The sequence below is a fragment of the Thalassophryne amazonica genome, chromosome 17 (genome assembly GCF_902500255.1).
Source record: "Thalassophryne amazonica chromosome 17, fThaAma1.1, whole genome shotgun sequence".
Lineage (NCBI taxonomy): Eukaryota > Metazoa > Chordata > Actinopteri > Batrachoidiformes > Batrachoididae > Thalassophryne > Thalassophryne amazonica.
Window position 1 is genome coordinate 7,328,616 of NC_047119.1, and position 19,270 is coordinate 7,347,885.

Here is a 19,270-nt window from a genome sequence, read left to right on the forward strand (position 1 = left end):
AACAAATGTTGACAATAACTCAGATATGCTTTACTCACTTGGATATGGGATTTACACTGGCTTCTACAACAGCTAGAACTTTGCAATTCTTAATGTTTTCTGGAAACTCCTGGATACCTAGAGACAAACGGCAAACAGTACACAATCAGGTTTTTCTGAGAACTCTCCAGTGGGTTCAAATATAGGTTAAAAATGATAATGGCAGTTAAGCTCTGCTCCACTTTCGCACTGTTCAACTATTGTTGCAGTTTGTTGAACAGTCAGGAGAGCTGATTCTCTACAGATATAAGCAACGCCCAAAAAGGACCTAATGTACTGTATTAACATGGTGGTATGTAACAGACAGCAAACTGGATGTTCCATTGTTTTCAATGAAAGGACAATGATAAATTCCAAGTATGAGAGCAGTAGCTGCACACTGTGATGGTACATGCTGGCAAAAATGAAAAATTCTTTAACCTTTTCCATGTAGTGTAGTAACAAAGACACACCAAATTATGGACTAGTCTATATTATAATAGCCAAGTGGCCTCAGTGTGTGTGTGTGTGTGTATATATATATATATATATATATATCATGGAGAAACATTTGCCTTTTGGAATGTATTTAGGGTTAAGGATGAACACTGCAAAAATGACAAGTTGATAAGAAAAATATTATTGGAGAAATTTGTGATTTTAGCTAATCAGTAAACAATGGACGCTGTGCTGCAATGCAGCATGGGATTTCAGGGTTTTGAGGTTTTAAATGTTGTTGTGGTTCATGGTAGTTTAACAGTGTTGTTAGTGCTATTGATTTGCTTTCGTAGTTCAAGTGGTTTAGTTATTTTAATTAAATCTCATGTTGCCGTTACCATGAGTGAAAAGTGTATTGCGTTTGATGTCGTCCGCCACTGTCTCTGCTTGAGCATGTCTAAAAACAGGAGCACCTGCTTTCGGCAGAATGCGGAAAAGACAAAAAGCTCTCCATGTGTGCGTGTGTATAACACCAATCATGGACAAACTGTGGAGTGCTGACATTTACTGTTTGGTACACTGATGTATTTTGGGTCAAGGATGAACGCTGCGAAAATGGAACATTGATGGGATGAATATTTTTGGAGAAACTACGGATATTAACTGACACTGCTAATTACATTCTGGACTAACACACCATTCCAGCAGAGGGCGGCAAATCATCTTCATATTAAGAGTGTGGTGTATGTGTGATTTTATTTAGTAAGTTCAATGTAAGTACATAATATAATTGTAAATACATTAGCGCCCCTTCACACACAGTACGAATGTACTAAATGCGGCAGGTGTTGGCCAAATTCCAGCTACAACACATGAACATCTAATACCACTCGCTTGGCACTTAAAAAATGTGTGGCTGTTTGTACTATTCGCACTGTCGAGCTGGCAGTGAAATTTGTCTAAGTGCCCCACAAGTGTGGCTTTCCAAACAGACAAAGTGACACGTTGGTGTGTGTGCGCTGAACTGACAGGGGGTGTGTCCGCCCACAGGAGCAGCTATGGAGATCTGTGGTTCTGGACGTCACAGCTGGGGAACACATACCGTGTTTGGACGGACATGAACTAACAACTGTCCACTGTGATGCAACTGTCTCTGCTTGCTGTCCTCATGTGGACATACATAAAAACATATATCGCTGTTGCAATGGGCTGCAGTGAGCACGTGCACGTTGACAGGTTACTCCAGGTGAAACGGACCATCAGATCATAACATGCAGCGGCTGATCTGAATGTCACGTCACCCACGTAAACTCTGCTTCACATGACATGGTGTCAGTCCTGCGGCGCACCGACCACAAGACACGCGTGTCAGGCAGGACACACGCACGGTCCGGCTGGACATGCTGCCAGCAGATTTGGACATAAGAGCGCCTCATGTCATTTCATGACTGTACGTCTGTGACCATGGGTCATCTACAGAGGAATAGACTGATCATATTTGTATTGCCTGCTTGGTAAGAGGGATTCAATAAAATGCAGTGTTTTTATATGGTGTGTGGTTTCATTTTTTCTTAAATACGTCCAAGTTCTTCTTGATATCAGGCATTTTCCCGCATCTTTTACAGGACAGTGATGGTAGCTCAGTGGTAAAGTTTCTGGCTGGCAATCAGAGCTCTTGGAAATTGCAGGTTCGAATCTCATGGGTGGCAGATATTTTTTTTTATCGTCACAGCATGTGCGCATGTGGTTACATGTGTAACCACATCACAGAGCTGTTCGCACTGTGTTCCCGTGTGCATGAAACCATCGCAGCGGCATCGTTCACGCCTGCCCGTCGGCTTGATGTTTTCGTGGTTCGCTCATACGAGCTGTTCCACCATGATTTGCCCTGAGTTGTATTTATTCATACTATGTGTAAAGGGGCCCTTAATAAAAACACATGGATGACACAAGAAAGTGAAAACACTTATTTCTATTCCAAGTAATAATAAAACAATATAGTAATATTTATAATAATAGTGTGTATATGATACCAAGAATCTAAACAATTTATAAATACATTAAAATGTCAATGTCAATTGACATTAAAAATTCCTTAATTAGCAGGAAATAAAAGGGTTGCATTCTAAAGTGGACTTTCACACCGTTCCAACTCATGACAGAAACTTTACATAATTTATTAGCACCCGTGAAAAATGTCAACTACCTATTTTACAAACACTACCCAATCTAGAGCCCGTGGATCCCCGCAGGCAATGCGCTAGTATCGGTACATTATTGCTGCATGCCAGATTGAAGAACATTGACTGAAAAATCCCACTACATGCAGAGGGTTAGCTTCATTATTTTTTTAGTATGCAGTGAGGGAAAGGTAGCATAGCGCTATATGGAGACACTGACCCAACTTCTGGTAAGAAATCAGTTATTTTCTACCACCTTCATTAGAGAAATGGGGATCTCAGAATATGTCAGCTGAGTCATCATCTGAATGTGGCATGTAATGACATAACCACAAAATAAAGAGGCTGAAGAGTGATGTTATCCAATCCTGTCAAATTAATGGGCCAAGTGCAGTCACATCAGTTTGCAAGGGAGACAGACAGACAGTAAACAGAAATCCTATCTGTCTGAACTGTGTTAAGAGTAGAATACGAGTTGCTCTGCTCTATTCTTCTCTGAACAACTGCAGAACACATGAGGTGATGTTATAATAATAGAACAGGAAAAGAAGACAAAAAAAAAAAAAACATGCCTGTGCAATAGCCTGCAAGTTTTCAACCAACCACAATGTGTAAAGTGCAAAAAGTATGACATGAGAATGTCACCAGGTTTATTTCCACCCACTTTGCTTTGTGTCCACAACACTTCGCACACAGTGCTGTGTGAAGGAGGTTAAGGTACTTTTAACATCAACACAGTACAAGTAGGTCTGGTTTATCAAAAGAACACTACATCCCTCAACATGTGTTTCATTTAAGGACTTCCTTATACTTACTCATTCATATAAGAGCTACTTTTTTTGTTTCTGTATCTATGAAATTTTCTGATGTGACAACCAGGCAATTTAATTTCAATTTAATGTCATCCAATAGGCTAAAGTGGTAACATTTTTTTTTTGTTTTAACAGCAAGCCTTTGAATATAAGACTTATCACAGATGACCTTGTCCTGCTGGGTATTAGAAGGCAAGACAAACTCTCATTTTACAACAGTTTCTTTTTCTAAATACAACAGGAAAAAGTTTTCAAAGAAGCAAATGCACAGAGCTCCCTATCACATGCATCTTCAAAGAGTTAAATGCCACACTTTGATAAATGTGTCACTTCTAACTCAACAAATGAGAAGACAGACTGAATACCCTGGACACACATACACACACACACGCTTGCCATTTTTGCTACACAAGACTGAAAACTAGTTGGAAGGAGCATTTACTAGTTATGTTTCGCAAGTCTACTTCTCCGTCTGTGAAGATGGTGTCTTGTCGGGTATTTTCAGTCATATGACGCAAGATGTGGTAACTGACACATGCGAGGTCATTTTACGTCAGTTAATGTTAGAGGTAATCTAAACGTAATCACACATCTCTTTCTTGGAAATTTACCTTGAATTCTTTGACTGATTGTCAGTCATGACAACACAAGGACAACTGGATTAGTGACACATCTGAGGTCACTGTACAGCGTGGCTGTGGTCAGTTTTCTGATGTCATGCTTGTGAATGACTCCTTGACCCAGACATAAAAAATAAAATGAAAAAAAAAAAAAAAAAACCTTGACTGAAATTTTCCGTGTGTGTGTCTGTTGTGTATTGGGGAATGTCAAGAGGAGTCTGTGTTTTGCTTACTGTTTTTGCTGACATCAAGCTCTCTGAGGTTGATGAGGTTTGCTATCGCCGGGGGCAACACCGTTAGGTCATTATCTGGCATGCTCAGTCGGTGGAGTAACTGGCAGTTGAACAGTTGCTGAGGAAGAGAAAGCCAGAGGTGAAATATGAACGCTAAAAATTAAACTGACATGAAATCTATTTCCATTTAAGGAACAAGTGCCAACATAGTTTAAAACATGTAAGGAAAAAAAACCATGTGTAACAACAGAATGAATGGGCAGTACAGTCCCTTTAAAGCAGTGGTTTTCAAACTGTGAGGGCCCCCCCCTCCGGGGAGCACAAGGGATGGGTATCGAGAACCGGTTCTTTTCGAGGATGGTTAAGAAATGATTCGATCCACCGACATCAATAGCCTTTTTGCTTAATGATTCCCTTATCGGCCCTTCAGAGCGGCCGTTATTTTTGAGGGCGTTTTATCGGGAAAATGATCATTTCTCTATGTTGATTATAGACCCTGCAGCGGGTCTGTAATCAACCGCTTCTGCAGCAGGTGTTCTTGAAGCTTCAAGCAACAAAGCAGTGGTCCGATTCGCTGTTTCGTTGGTTCTTTGCTTTGCTCCTCTTCAGAAGTGGCAACTCTGGTTCTTAACCCCGCTCAAAGCCATTTACAAATGTTAATCCTGAGTCACTTTTGTGTGGATTAAAGTCACTAACTGGGACTCTTGTCTTGTTGCAGACAAGAAATGAGAATCGTCCTCCATTCTGTTCACACAGCTCCAAACGCCACGCCACTCTCTGCCAAGTCAAGTTAGAGTCTGGTCGGAATTAATAACTTCAAAGCAAATAACAGTTTTAAATCAAATGACACCTCTTTCCAAACAGACACATACAGACAATAAACTACAGCAGACTAAAACATTTTTTTCCTCCCAAAATGAGACGTCCTGTGTTCTTTATGAATTACATTAATGTTGACTTGCAGCACAGCCGGCTGAGTTCACCTCAGAGGTATGGAGTGACTGACATTCATGCCATTAATGTCTGAAAGGAAATGCTTTTGAGAAAAAACTACAGACTTTATTTTTATGTCCCGAAATCAAGGATCCAGTGACCAATTTCACTGGGGGGTGGGGGGGGGGTTTGAAAAACCCTGCTTTAAAGGAAGTTGGAAGAAAAAAAAAAACACTACAAGACACCTGGGATGGCAGAGTAGAGTTACAGGTTGCATCGCTTCAACTTGTTCAGTTCGATTTCCTTTAGGGCTGCCTTATTGGTCTGATGGTCAGGCCCAATTCCTCCCTATTGAACATGACCAGGAATACAGCTCATGTGATGCGCTTGAACATGAGTATGGGAACTGGGAGGATATCACAGATACAAATGCATTATTAATGATAAAGATATGATTCCTTATTGATCCCTGATCAATTTTCTGTGTGTGGAAAAATAAGTAAGCCTATGCAGATTTTCAGCATCTAGTGCTTACTTTTTTTCTGAGTTTTAACAGTGTACAGAATGTCTGCCTAATAAAATTTTAATGTGCTAAAATAAATAACAAGGCTTCATGTCATTAAAGGACATAACTGCTATGGAGATCAACCCAGATTTTTTTTTGGGGGGGGGGGGGGGGTGTTAATGCCTGAACACAAATAGTAAGGTAAGGTAAAGTCGTGCTGTGGATGGTTTCTTCCTCTCCACCATCACTCCTGCTTTCTGTAAGTTTCTAGGAGTGTAGGAGCAGAGGTTGACATCAGATGCCGAGTTTCACATCATAACGCCTGGACCTTTACAACGTGAAAAACATGCCTTCAACAATAAAAAGGATTTATGTCCTCCAAGGTGTAAAATCCTGATGGACTGGACAATTTGGAATGGGTTCACTAACTGGAACCAGTTCTTAATTCCCATTCAGAGTTGAATATTTAACAAAAAAACGATGATTAGAGTTTACAATAGACTAAAATAGAATGCCCTTTATTGTCGTTATACAAAATGTATAATGAGATTGGAGAGAGAGTTTCTCCATTTTCCGATGCTTCTCACCTTCCATGCTTACTGAAACATTATCCAACGTGGAAAAATTGCTAACACATCAGGCCTTCATTTGAAGAAAAAAACTTTGATTTAAATGTTTTGTTTTTTGAAACCAGTACCTATTGTTGTGATAGCTGTTACACAATCAAATGTTTATTGAGATACTGTGGAATCTAATTTCAACAAGACGGCATTTATCAGTTTAGTTAATTGATGTTTCACTTAAAAAAAAAAACTTGACCACCAGGGAATGGCATTGCCCACTTCTGTATTTGGAATGAGGCTCCAAGATGATGTCTCAGTTGCCTAGCAACCATGCAAACTATTGTCTTTTAAATGCATCAGGGTTAGGTTTTAATTTCTGTGAAATGCATAAAAAGTCAGGAAATTTAGACAACACTTCTGGCTCTGTGCCACAGCTCCGTACACTCTGGTTTCAGTTCTGGAAATTTTCACCTTCACATACTCCACAGAACAAAAATATACCACTGTGGTTCAGAGTCTCCCACAGACTCATGGAGAATACATTCAGAAAGACAGAGAACAACTGGCAGGTGGCTGCAGGGTAAATCTTCAAATTTTTTCCAGTTTTATTGCAGTTTTTCTGTAATGTTGTGTCACCAGACGTTAATGCCCTACAGAAAACCCGTCCAAACCTTTGCACGTTGGGATGGAGACAATTTTGCGGGTGATTTACTAAGCATAAATGCACAACTGATAGCAGTCGGTAATGTTACGTAGACAGCAGCATGTAAATAAGGATTTTGCATGTTAATGGCTGTAAGTGACATTAAGTCACATTAGTCATCTTTTTATTCAGATCGAAAATACATGAAAGACAACTTTGTATTCAAACAGCGGTATATTTTAGCAACAACAGTCCATCAAGCACAATACGTTAACGCCAAAGTTTCAAACTCACAAAACACATAAGCTGGTCAGTCTGCTGCCACCATGACCTGGACCCAGATAAGCGGCAGAAAATGAATGAATGAATGAAATTTTACATGCACAAACCTCACTTATTTGCCTGCTTCCTCCCACAGTTTTTGCACACTCGGGTGGACAAACCCAAAATTGCATATTTAGAAAGGCAAATGGACTTTTTTCAAGTGGTGCGGTGTTCGCACAGCTTTTAACACATGCAAACCGTCAGTAATCAGGCTCTATATGATTACAAATAATCCATGTTAACGTCAATTTAAAAAATACATATATATCATTTTCTAACCAGTTTTTGAGATGTTGCATTAACAAGCAAAAAATTGACAGACGGACAGACAGACATGCTGATTGCTATACCCTCCCCCCCCCCATATTTCATACTGAGAGGATAATTAAGGGTCACGGTGGGTGGGGATCCAGCAATCATGGGGTGTAAGGTAGTGTACACCCTGGATAGGATGTCAGTCTATCACAGGGCCATTCTGTTAATGAATTCATTAATTGGAAGATGTGTAAAATTACCTTTATTTGTACTGACTGTAAATGTTTGCATTTGTGCCAACAAAAATCCATCACGGTTACCAAATTTAAACGTGTTGTGGACCATGGGGCCAACACTTAAAATATTAGTGTGTATCTACATGTATAATCATATCCTAACTAAGAATTATCCACAATCAACAGTTGTGCATTTGAAAATGCAACTGCCCTGAATATTTGTGGTGATACATACTGCAGGACTGGTATTCATACAGAATTATTTTACTTTGTTTAAAGGAATGAAGGATGGATGATGGTCTACATTAGAAACACATGATGCAACTGCAGAACTGTTTCCACAGGAAAACTTTATATTCAAATCATAAATATCAATATATTATAAATATCACAAGTTGATTCAGTCAGCGTGTCTATGAGTAAAGCCACAAGCTTTTCTTAAAATATAAATAAGGCAGATCCAATGCCTCCATGCAATTAATCTTTCATGATGCGTGTATAGAAATTAAGAGTTCACGTATGTCATTGTGTGTCCTACTTTTGGCAGCTCCTCGATCTGGTTGGCATCGAGGAAGAGTTCCTGCAGAGTCTTCTCAAAACTAAAGATCTCTTTAGGAACCGTCTCCAGGCTGCAGTGAGAGTAGTCCAGTGAAGTGACAGTCTCCTCCTCACCCCGCAAGCAGCGGCAAGGCACCAATCGAACAAATAAGTTCCGCTTGGACATCCTCAGGCACTAGAGGGCAAAAACAGAAATACACACAAGGAGTTACATCGAATATGAGTTGAAAATGTACCCGCATTATGTGCTACTTCTACAATGAAGACTCAGTATGCCCAGACTGACATTTTTTTCCTCTTTCTTGAATAACACAGATCTGATGCTTTTAGTATCATGTAAAGAAAAGAGACATGTCACGAAGGACCAGTGGCTCCTGCGGATTTGGTCCTGTCGAGGAACATGCCTGTGGGCACTCACTGACATTTGAAGCCTTTCTGAATTCACCCAGCTAAAGCTAGGTCAAGGTCAACTCTCTGAACCCACATGGGTAAGTTGTCAGATTAACGTTCATCCCAAACATGTTTGGTCTGTGAATATTTGGTGTCAAGTCAGGCCATGGATGTTGAGAGACACATGCATGGACGGACAGTATCTCCTGTGCAAAAACAGTTAGCTAAATCTGGGGAAAAGGAAAAGAATTAAGGCTGGGCAGTGTTGCCTACAATTTCTAAACATGGTATAATTTTGATCCATGGATGGTAACTGCATACGTCACTCTTTATTCTTCTGTTTTACAACCACAAACGGTATGGAAAATGCCAAGAAATGCAGCAATTCTTACATTTTCTTTGACTTTTGTTTAATTTCAGACCATAAGAACCAAAGATATTTCATGATTCATGTGGTCAACTGTTATTCCAAATTGTTGATCCATGCATTAAAGGGCTGCAACACATTCCCCCCCCAAAAAAAGCGTTGGCATACCCAAGCATTGACTAGTTTGTAGTGTTGTCATTCCTTCTCACAACACTTAGAAGACATTTCAGCATTGGGTCGACATTGCATGTTTTGTTTCAAAATTCTGTTTCAATGCAAATGGCTCTGAAAGAATAATTTGTGATATTTTATTATTTGTGTGATGAATGATTGTTGTTATTTTCTGTTTTCTATTTTCTGTTTAAAATATGAATCACTTTGTGTCAAGATTGTAAAATTGTTTATGCTTTTGATTTAATGCACTGCAATTTATAACCCCTGATTGACAGTTGTGCATAAGAACATTTTGAAATAGTCACAGCTTATGTCATGTCATTTTATCTCATGATTTCATGATGAGTACTGCACCACTGATGTGTTACTAAATTTGCGTATAGATTAAAGATGCGACAAGTTGATAATGTTAAAATTTCCTTTCCATTTGAGGTTAAGGAAGATAATTTAGAAATTTTTATTGTTTTGTATTTGAAATGGCATAACCAAATTAAGATGTGTGAAATACCAAGTGTTCCATACTTTTGGAGGGCACTGTATGCTGCAAAACACTTTAATGAAACTTTTGTGTTAAGAGTGTGTTATACTAAATTTTGACACTTTTTACTGCAGGGAAATATCAGCCGCAAACGTCAGTATCAACCTCTAAATCCTTGTTGATAATCTGTATTGGGCTTTAAAAATCAATATCGGTCGATCCCTAATAATAACGTAAGCAGTAATGTAAAGATCTGTCTCACAGCCTGTGGATAATGAAACAAGTTTTTAGAAGATTCAAAAGTAACGCAGACTCAAAACTGCCTTAAAACTTATCACCAGCACCTGGTTCTTATCAGTGGAAAAAAGGTCAGTGAGATCACTGTGCGCATTTAGTTTTTAGCTTCTGATATTCTGAAGTAATTATTTCTGTGCTTGGACCAAGGCATGCATCAAGCCTGCACCGGGCTGTCTTGAGCAGAGGACAAGGAGAGACCATATTATATATATACAGTGAGGAAAATAAGTATTTGAACACCCTGCAGTTTTGCAAGTTCTCCCACTTAGAAATCATGGAGGGGTCTGAAATTTTCATCTTAGGTGCATGTCCACTGTGAGAGACAGTGGACAAGCACCTTTTTTAATAATTTATTTGTGTGTTACTGCTGCAAATAAGTATTTGAACACCTACCAACCAGCAAGAATTCTGTCTCACTCAAACCTGTTAGTTTTTATTTAAGAAGCCCTCTTATTCTGCACTCTTTACCTGTATTAATTGCACCTGTTTGAACTTGTTACCTGTATAAAAGACGCCTGTTCACACACTCCAACCTGTCCACCATAGTCAAGACCAAAGAGCTGTCTAAGGACACCAGGGACAAAACTGTAGACCTGCACAAGGCTGGGATGGACTACAGGCAAGCAGCTTGGTAGAAGACAACAACTGTTATGATTATTTATTAGAAAGTGGAAGAAACACAAGATGACTGTCAATCTCCCTCGGTCTGGGATTCCATGCAAGATCTCACTTTGTGGGGTAAGGATGATTCTGAGAAAGCTCAGAACTACACAGGAGGACCTGGTCAATGACCTGAAGAAAGCTGGGACCACAGTCACAAAGATTAAATTAGTAACACATGATGCTGTCATGGTTTAAAATCCTGCAGGGCAGCAAGGTCTCCCTGCTCAAGCCAGCACATGTCCAGGCCCGTTTGAAGTTCACCAGTGACCATCTGGATGATCCAGAGGAGGCATGGGAGAAGGTCATGTGGTCAGATGAGACCAGAATAGAGCTTTTTGGAATCAACTCCACTTACCATGTTTAGAGGATGAGAACAACCCCAAGAAAACCATCCCAACCGTGAAGCATGGGGGTGGAAACATCATACTCTGGGGGTGCGCACCATATTGAAGGGAGGATGGATGGGGTCATGTACTGTGAGATTTTGGCAAACAACCTCCTTCCCTCAGTAAGAGCATTGAAGATGGGTCATGGCTGGGTCTTCCAGCATGACAATGACCCCAAACACACAGCCAGGGCAACTAAGGAGGGGCTCCGTAAGAAGCATTTCAAGGTCCTGGAGTGGCCTGGCCAGTCTCCAGACCTGAACTCAATAGAAAATCTTTGGAGGGAGCTGAAGATCTGTATGGAGGAGTGGACCAAAATCCCTGCTGCAGTGTGTGCAAACCTGGTGAAAAACAACAGGAAACATTTGACCTCTGTAATTGCAAACAAATATTAACATTGATTTTCACAGGTGTTCAAATACTTATTTGCAGCAGTAACATACAAATAAATTATTTAAAAAAAAAAAATCATACCTTGTGATTTCCAGATTTTTTTTTTTTTTTTTTTTTTTGATTATGTATCTCACAGTGGACATGCACCTAAGATGAAAATTTCAGACCCCTCCATGATTTCTAAGTGGGATACTTGCAAAATAGCAGGGTGTTCAAATAATTTGAATATATACACACACACACACACACACACACACACGTATGTATATGTATAGTTTAACATTAACATGCACCGTTCACATAAACACACAACTGATTTTGTATCAATGCAACTCTGCATCGAGCTTTATGCAGTTATTACTTGCAAAACAATTCACCATAACAATAAACCTGCATTTCACATTATTATGTAAACTTAGCAAATAATCTGTGGTTCATATGCATGCCAACCCTTTTGGGGCAGGGGGTCCAACTATGATGATCCATTATACCACTTGTCAGTCAGCAGTAGGATCATGTAGCATCTGTGGATAGAAGTTGAGGACACACACGTGACTAGTTTTACTTCATCACTTCAAAAAGGAGATAAAAATACAAGACAGCTAGTCAATTCAGCTTTATTACGGTTAAAGTATCTGAAGTGAAACAGAGAACAGTTACAAACCACTTCCAAACAGGGACACAGATATCACTTCTATAGCTTGAGTTTCAGGCACAGGTCAAGACAGCAGTGTTTACAAACTACAGTACACACTATGGTATGTGCTCTGGTCAACAACAGCTTTGTTCTTTGGAGCATGAAGAGAAATGTGACTTTTCCTCCCCCTCATCTTAATCTGTGCACTGCTGCGGCACATAATCTCTGTACCCCGGGTGACTGAGCTGTAAAACTGTGATAGCCTTGACCGACCCCGACGCGAGTGCCAGACTTGTGTATGTGGGTGTTTATGTTAAAGATTGTGAAAAGGAATTATGTCATCTTTTTTTCCCTTGAAATGACTGCTGGTTAATGTCTCCCTATATGTTATTTTCATGGTCAACTTCAGAAGCTGATGGAAAAAAAAGAAAAGGAGGCCTGGTCAATGTTCATACCGTTGTCAACTCATTAAAATCTTGTATGTATGCACGCGCCCAAGCTGTCATGAGGTATGCATGACCAAGAGGCTGTCAGCCTCCTACACCCTCTGCCGTGGCAGCAGGCAGCTCATGTTTAAAACTGGTCTTTCACCGGAGGGGATGACAGAGGGCTTGGCTCGACTCACCCTGAGTGAGGAGCGTATGTTTGATGCATGCTCTGTGGAGTGGGAGGAGCGGGACAACTGGAACAAGAGGACCGTGTGATCTCAGGGTTAACTGGGAAACTGAATAAACACTGCACATTCTGAGGTATGCAAGAAAAGCGGGGACTCAGCTCAGCCGTGAAGATGTGTCTCCACTATCCATGTTGTGTTTTCATTCATATTTTCTGAAAAAATGGCCAAAAAAAAAAATTTCTGCCTTTGAGCAAAACTGCGCATGCACACACACACACACATATATATATATATATATATATATATATATATATATACACAAGGTCTGTTAGAAAAGTATCGGACCTTTTTATTTTTTTCAAAAACCTGATGGATTTGAATCATGTGTGTTTGCATGAGCAAACCTTGAACTTTCGTGCACATGCGTGAACTTTTACACGCCTGTCGATTGCATCATTTCCTGGTAAGCAGCCTTTGTGTGGGACGTGTGCTGTGCGCTCGGCGTTTTTTCATTCCAAGGAAAAAGACTGAACAACTGGAGCAGCGCGATTGCATCAAATTTAGCCAGAAACTGGGCGACAGCCAGGTGGAAACCATTCGGATTATTCAGAGGGCTTTCGGTGACGATCCTATGGGCATCACACAGATTAAGGAGCGGTACAACTGGTTTGAAGACAGCCGCACAATGGTGGAGAGCGAGCCACACTCCGATCGGCCATCAACATGCTGAAAAGACCAGATCATTTCCAAAGTGAAGGCTGTGGTGATGCGGGACCGTCGTGTGACTATCTGAGAAATTGCGTAAGAGGTGGACATCAGCACTTTTTCGGCACATTCCACGGTGACAGAAGATTTTGCCATGAAAAGAGCTGCAGCGAAATTCATGCCGATGGCTTCGGCACGAAGCTGATGGAGCAAAAGTGCCACCGTGTTGAAGTCTCACAGGACATGTTGTAACATGCCCACCTCTTCCACAATTTCTCGGATAGTCACACGACTGAAAAGCCACCGAAAGCCGCCTGAATCTTCCGAATGGTGGAAGAGGTGGGCATCATTTTTCGGAGTCCAGCATGTCCTGTGAGACTTCAACACGGAGGCGCTTTTGCTCCGTCAGCAGCTTTGAATCATGATTCGGACGTGAATCGATTTATTTATTTAGACACCCCTAAATAATTACACTGTCATTACAATTCAATTGGAATACGTTAATTAAATTGCAAGTCTAATTTCATACATTTGTATATTTTAAAAACAAAAAGTAATCAAAACGGTTACATCAAACGCAACATTAAATGGCCACAGTAAGCGGTTGCAATTAAATATAAATTAATAATTATGATAACCTTTGGACATTTTTACTTGATATGAACAGAACTATCTAGCTATAACACAACTAGGCTTCGGATTTTGGTTTGCACCTCAAATTAGGCACTCATTTGCTACCGCAAAGAGTTGAAGAACGGTCTCAGAACAGGGTAGAAAAAAGAGTGGAATTCATGAGGGGCATAAGCGTGAATGTGAAAGTTAAATTGTCATCATTTGAGCCCAACCAATATGAATTTATTTTATTTTATTTTTATTTGTGGAGACCGATACCAATGCATAAAGTTATTGGAAGGTTTTTTTTTTTTTTTTTTTTTTTTTTTTTAAGTATGATACCGGTATATTTGCTGACATATATGGCTGTGATTCTTGACCCTGCCATTTCATTGTCAACCCCTTTCTTTCATGACAAAGGAATGCAATTGAGGATTGATGTTTTACAGTTTAAACATGAGCTTTATTATAAACACGCCGAAATAGAACAAACCAGAATATGTCACACTGTATGTATGTGTGTGTGTGTGTATATATATATATATATATACACTCAACAAAAATATAAACGCAACACTTTTGGTTTTGCTCCCATTTTGTATGAGATGAACTCAAAGATCTAAAACTTTTTCCACATATACAATATCACCATTTCCTTCAAATATTGTTCACAAACAGTCTAAATCTGTGATAGTGAGCACTTCTCCTTTGCTGAGATAATCAATCCCACCTCACAGGTGTGCCATATCAAGATGCTGATTAGACACCATGATTAGTGCACAGGTGTGCCTTAGACTGCCCACAATAAAAGGCCACTCTGAAAGGTGCAGTTTTGTTTTATTGGGGGGGGGATACCAGTCAGTATCTGGTGTGACCACCATTTGCCTCATGCAGTGCAACACATCTCCTTCGCATAGAGTGGATCAGGTTGTCAATTGTGGCCTGTGGAATGTTGGTCCACTCCTCTTCAATGGCTGTGCGAAGTTGCTGGATATTGGTAGGAACTGGTACACGCTGTCGTATACGCCAGTCCAGAGCATCCCAAACATGCTCAATGGGTGACATGTCCGGTGAGTATGCCAGCCATGCAAGAACTGGGACATTTTCAGCTTCCAAGAATTGAGTATAGATCCTTGCAACATGGGGCCATGCATTATCCTGCTGCAACATGAGGTGATGTTCTTGGATGTATGGCACAACAATGGGCCTCAGGATCTCGTCACGGTATCTCTGTGCATTCAAAATGCCATCAATAAAATGCACCTGTGTTCTTCGTCCATAACAGATGCCTGCCCATACCATAACCCCACCGCCACCATGGGCCACTCGATCCACAACATTGACATCAGAAAACCGCTCACCCACACGACGCCAGTCTGCCGTCTGCCCTGGACAGTGTGAACCGGGATTCATCCGTGAAGAGAACACGTTTCCAACGTGCCAAACGCCAGCGAATGTGAGCATTTGCCCACTCAAGTCGGTTATGACGACGAACTGGAGTCAGGTCGAGACCCTGATGAGGACGACGAGCATGCAGATGAGCTTCCCTAAGACAGTTTCTGACAGTTTGTGCAGAAATTCTTTGGTTATGCAAACTGATTGTTTCAGTAGCTGTCCGAGTGGCTGGTCTCAGACGATCTTGGAGGTGAACATGCTGGATGTGGAGGTCCTGGACTGGTGTGGTTACACGTGGTCTGCGGTTGTGAGGCTGGTTGGATGTACTGCCAAATTCTCTGAAACGCCTTTGGAGACAGCTTATGGTAGAGAAATGAACATTCAATACACGAGCAACAGCTCTGGTTGACATTCCTGCTGTCAGTATGCCAACTGCACGCTCCCTCAAATCTTGCGACATCTGTGGCATTGTGCTGTGTGATAAAACTGCACCTTTCAGAGTGGCCTTTTATTGTGGGCAGTCTAAGGCACACCTGTGCACTAATCATGGTGTCTAATCAGCATCTTGATATGGCACACCTGAGAGGTGGGATGGATTATCTCAGCAAAGGAGAAGTGCTCACTATCACAGATTTAGACTGGTTTGTGAACAATATTTGAGGGAAATGGTGATATTGTGTATGTGGAAAAAGTTTTAGATCTTTGAGTTCATCTCATACAAAATGGGAGCAAAATCAAAAGTGTTGCGTTTATATTTTTGTTGAGTGTATATATATATATATATATATATATATATATATATATATATATATATATATATATATATATATATATATATATATATATATATATATACATACACACACACACACACACACACACACACACACACACACACACACACACACACACACAACCCCTGGCAAAAATTATGGAATCACAAGCCTCGGAGGATGTTCATTCAGTTGTTTAATTTTGTAGAAAAAAAGCAGATCACAGACATGACACAAAACTAAAGTCATTTCAAATGACTCTACTGGTGGTTGGCTCTCACTGCGGTATTGTATCACTTCCTGTTCCGGAGTACAGTGGTGTTTTTCTTGTATCTGTTAGCTGTTTAATCTGCGCAGTTAGATTGATCTAGTTATCTAGATTACGATTTGTTTCCCAGTGTAATCTTTACGTGCCTTAACTAAAGCACTCCTTCTGCTGAATCACCTCTAAATTATTTACACATTATTCACTTTGCGTGTTTTTAGGATTCCGCTAGCTTAGCGTAGCTACTAGCTCTTAGCCGATTTAGCATGGCGGCTTCTCCTGTCTCTCCCGCAGTTTTCTGCTCTGGGTGTGAAATGTTTAGTTATTCCTCGGCCTCCTTTAGCAGTAACGGTACTTGTAATACGTGTATCTTATTAGTAGCTTTGGAGGCCAGGCTGGGCGAATTGGAGACTCGGACCAAGGTAGCTTAGCCGCCGTTAGTTACCCCCTGGCAGATCCCGAGCAGCCGGGAAAGCAGGCTGACTGGGTGACTGTGAGGAGGAAGCGTAGCCCTAAACAGAAGCCCCGTGTACACCGCCAACCCGTTCACATCTCTAACCGTTTTTCCCCACTCGACGACACACCCGCCGAGGATCAAACTCTGGTTATTGGCGACTCTGTTTTGCGAAATGTGAAGTTAGCGACACCAGCAACCATAGTCAATTGTCTTCCGGGGGCCAGAGCAGGCGACATTGAAGGAAATTTGAAACTGCTGGCTAAGGCTAAGCGTAAATTTGGTAAGATTGTAATTCACGTCGGCAGTAATGACACCCGGTTACGCCAATCGGAGGTCACTAAAATTAACATTGAATCGGTGTGTAACTTTGCAAAAACAATGTCGGACTCTGTAGTTTTCTCTGGGCCCCTCCCCAATCAGACCGGGAGTGACATGTTTAGCCGCATGTTTTCCTTGAATTGCTGGCTGTCTGAGTGGTGTCCAAAAAATGAGGTGGGGTTCATAGATAATTGGCAAAGCTTCTGGGGAAAACCTGGTCTTGTTAGGAGAGACGGCATCCATCCCACTTTGGATGGAGCAGCTCTCATTTCTAGAAATCTGGCCAATTTTCTTAAATCCTCCAAACCGTGACTATCCAGGGTTGGGAGCAGGAAGCAGAGTTGTAGTCTTACACACCTCTCTGCAGCTTCTCTCCCCCTGCCATCCCCTCATTACCCCATCCCCGTAGAGACGGTGCCTGCTCCCAGACCACCAATAACCAGCAAAAATCTATTTAAGCATAAAAATTCAAAAAGAAAAAATAATATAGCACCTTCAACTGCACCACAGACTAAAACAGTTAAATGTGGTCTATTAAACATTAGGTCTCTCTCTCTAAGTCCCTGTTGGTAAATGATATAATAATTGATCAACATATTGATTTATTCTGCCTTACAGAAACCTGGTTACAGCAGGATGAATATGTTAGTTTAAATGAGTCAACACCCCCGAGTCACACTAACTGTCAGAATGCTCGTAGCACGGGCCGGGGCGGAGGATTAGCAGCAATCTTCCATTCCAGCTTATTAATTAATCAAAAACCCAGACAGAGCTTTAATTCATTTGAAAGCTTGACTCTTAGTCTTGTCCATCCAAATTGGAAGTCCCAAAAACCAGTTTTATTTGTTATTATCTATCGTCCACCTGGTCGTCACTGTGAGTTTCTCTGTGAATTTTCAGACCTTTTGTCTGACTTAGTGCTTAGCTCAGATAAGATAATTATAGTGGGCGATTTTAACATCCACACAGATGCTGAGAATGACAGCCTCAACACTGCATTTAATCTATTATTAGACTCTATTGGCTTTGCTCAAAAAGTAAATGAGTCCACCCACCACTTTAATCATATCTTAGATCTTGTTCTGACTTATGGTATGGAAATAGAAGACTTAACAGTATTCCCTGAAAACTCCCTTCTGTCTGATCATTTCTTAATAACATTTACATTTACTCTGATGGACTACCCAGCAGTGGGGAATAAGTTTCATTACAGTAGAAGTCTTTCAGAAAGCTCTGTAACTAGGTTTAAGGATATGATTCCTTCTTTATGTTCTCTAATGCCATATACCAACACAGTGCAGAGTAGCTACCTAAACTCTGTAAGTGAGATAGAGTATCTCGTCAATAGTTTTACATCCTCATTGAAGACAACTTTGGATGCTGTAGCTCCTCTAAAAAAGAGCTTCAAATCAGAAGTGCCTGACTCCGTGGTATAACTCACAAACTCATAGCTTAAAGCAGATAACCCGTAAGTTGGAGAGGAAATGGCGTCTCACTAATTTAGAAGATCTTCACTTAGCCTGGAAAAACAGTCTGTTGCTCTATAAAAAAGCCCTCTGTAAAGCTAGGACATCTTTCTACTCATCACTAATTGAAGAAAATAAGAACAACCCCAGGTTTCTTTTCATCACTGTAGCCAGGCTGACAAAGAGTCAGAGCTCTATTGAGCTGAGTATTCCATTAACTTTAACTAGTAATGACTTCATGACTGTCTTTGCTAACAAAATTTTAACTATTAGAGAAAAAATTACTCATAACCATCCCAAAGACGTATCGTTATCTTTGGCTGCTTTCAGTGATGCCGGTATTTGGTTAGACTCTTTCTCTCAGATTGTTCTGTCTGAGTTATTTTCATTAGTTACTTCATCCAAACCATCAACATGTCTATTAGACCCCATTCCTACCAGGCTGCTCAAGGAAGCCCTACCATTATTTAATGCTTCGATCTTAAATATGATCAATCTATCTTTATTAGTTGGCTATGTACCACAGGCTTTTAAGTTGGCAGTAATTAAACCATTACTTA

At 40.6% G+C, this 19,270-nt stretch overlaps 1 protein-coding gene across 4 annotated transcripts in view; it reads right to left on the minus strand.

The window, feature by feature from the left end:
• erbin (erbb2 interacting protein) overlaps positions 1-19,270 on the minus strand; it is a 134,643-nt gene that overhangs the window by 46,960 nt on the left and 68,413 nt on the right. For all 4 annotated transcript variants that reach the window (XM_034191591.1, XM_034191589.1, XM_034191590.1 and 1 more), the window contains exons 3-5: positions 8,299-8,493; positions 4,302-4,419; positions 39-117 (exon numbers count right to left, since the gene is read on the minus strand). In XM_034191591.1, coding sequence (XP_034047482.1) covers positions 39-117; positions 4,302-4,419; positions 8,299-8,484 — 383 coding nt within the window. In that variant the 5' untranslated portion in view covers positions 8,485-8,493. The remainder of the gene's footprint in view (positions 1-38; positions 118-4,301; positions 4,420-8,298; positions 8,494-19,270) is intronic.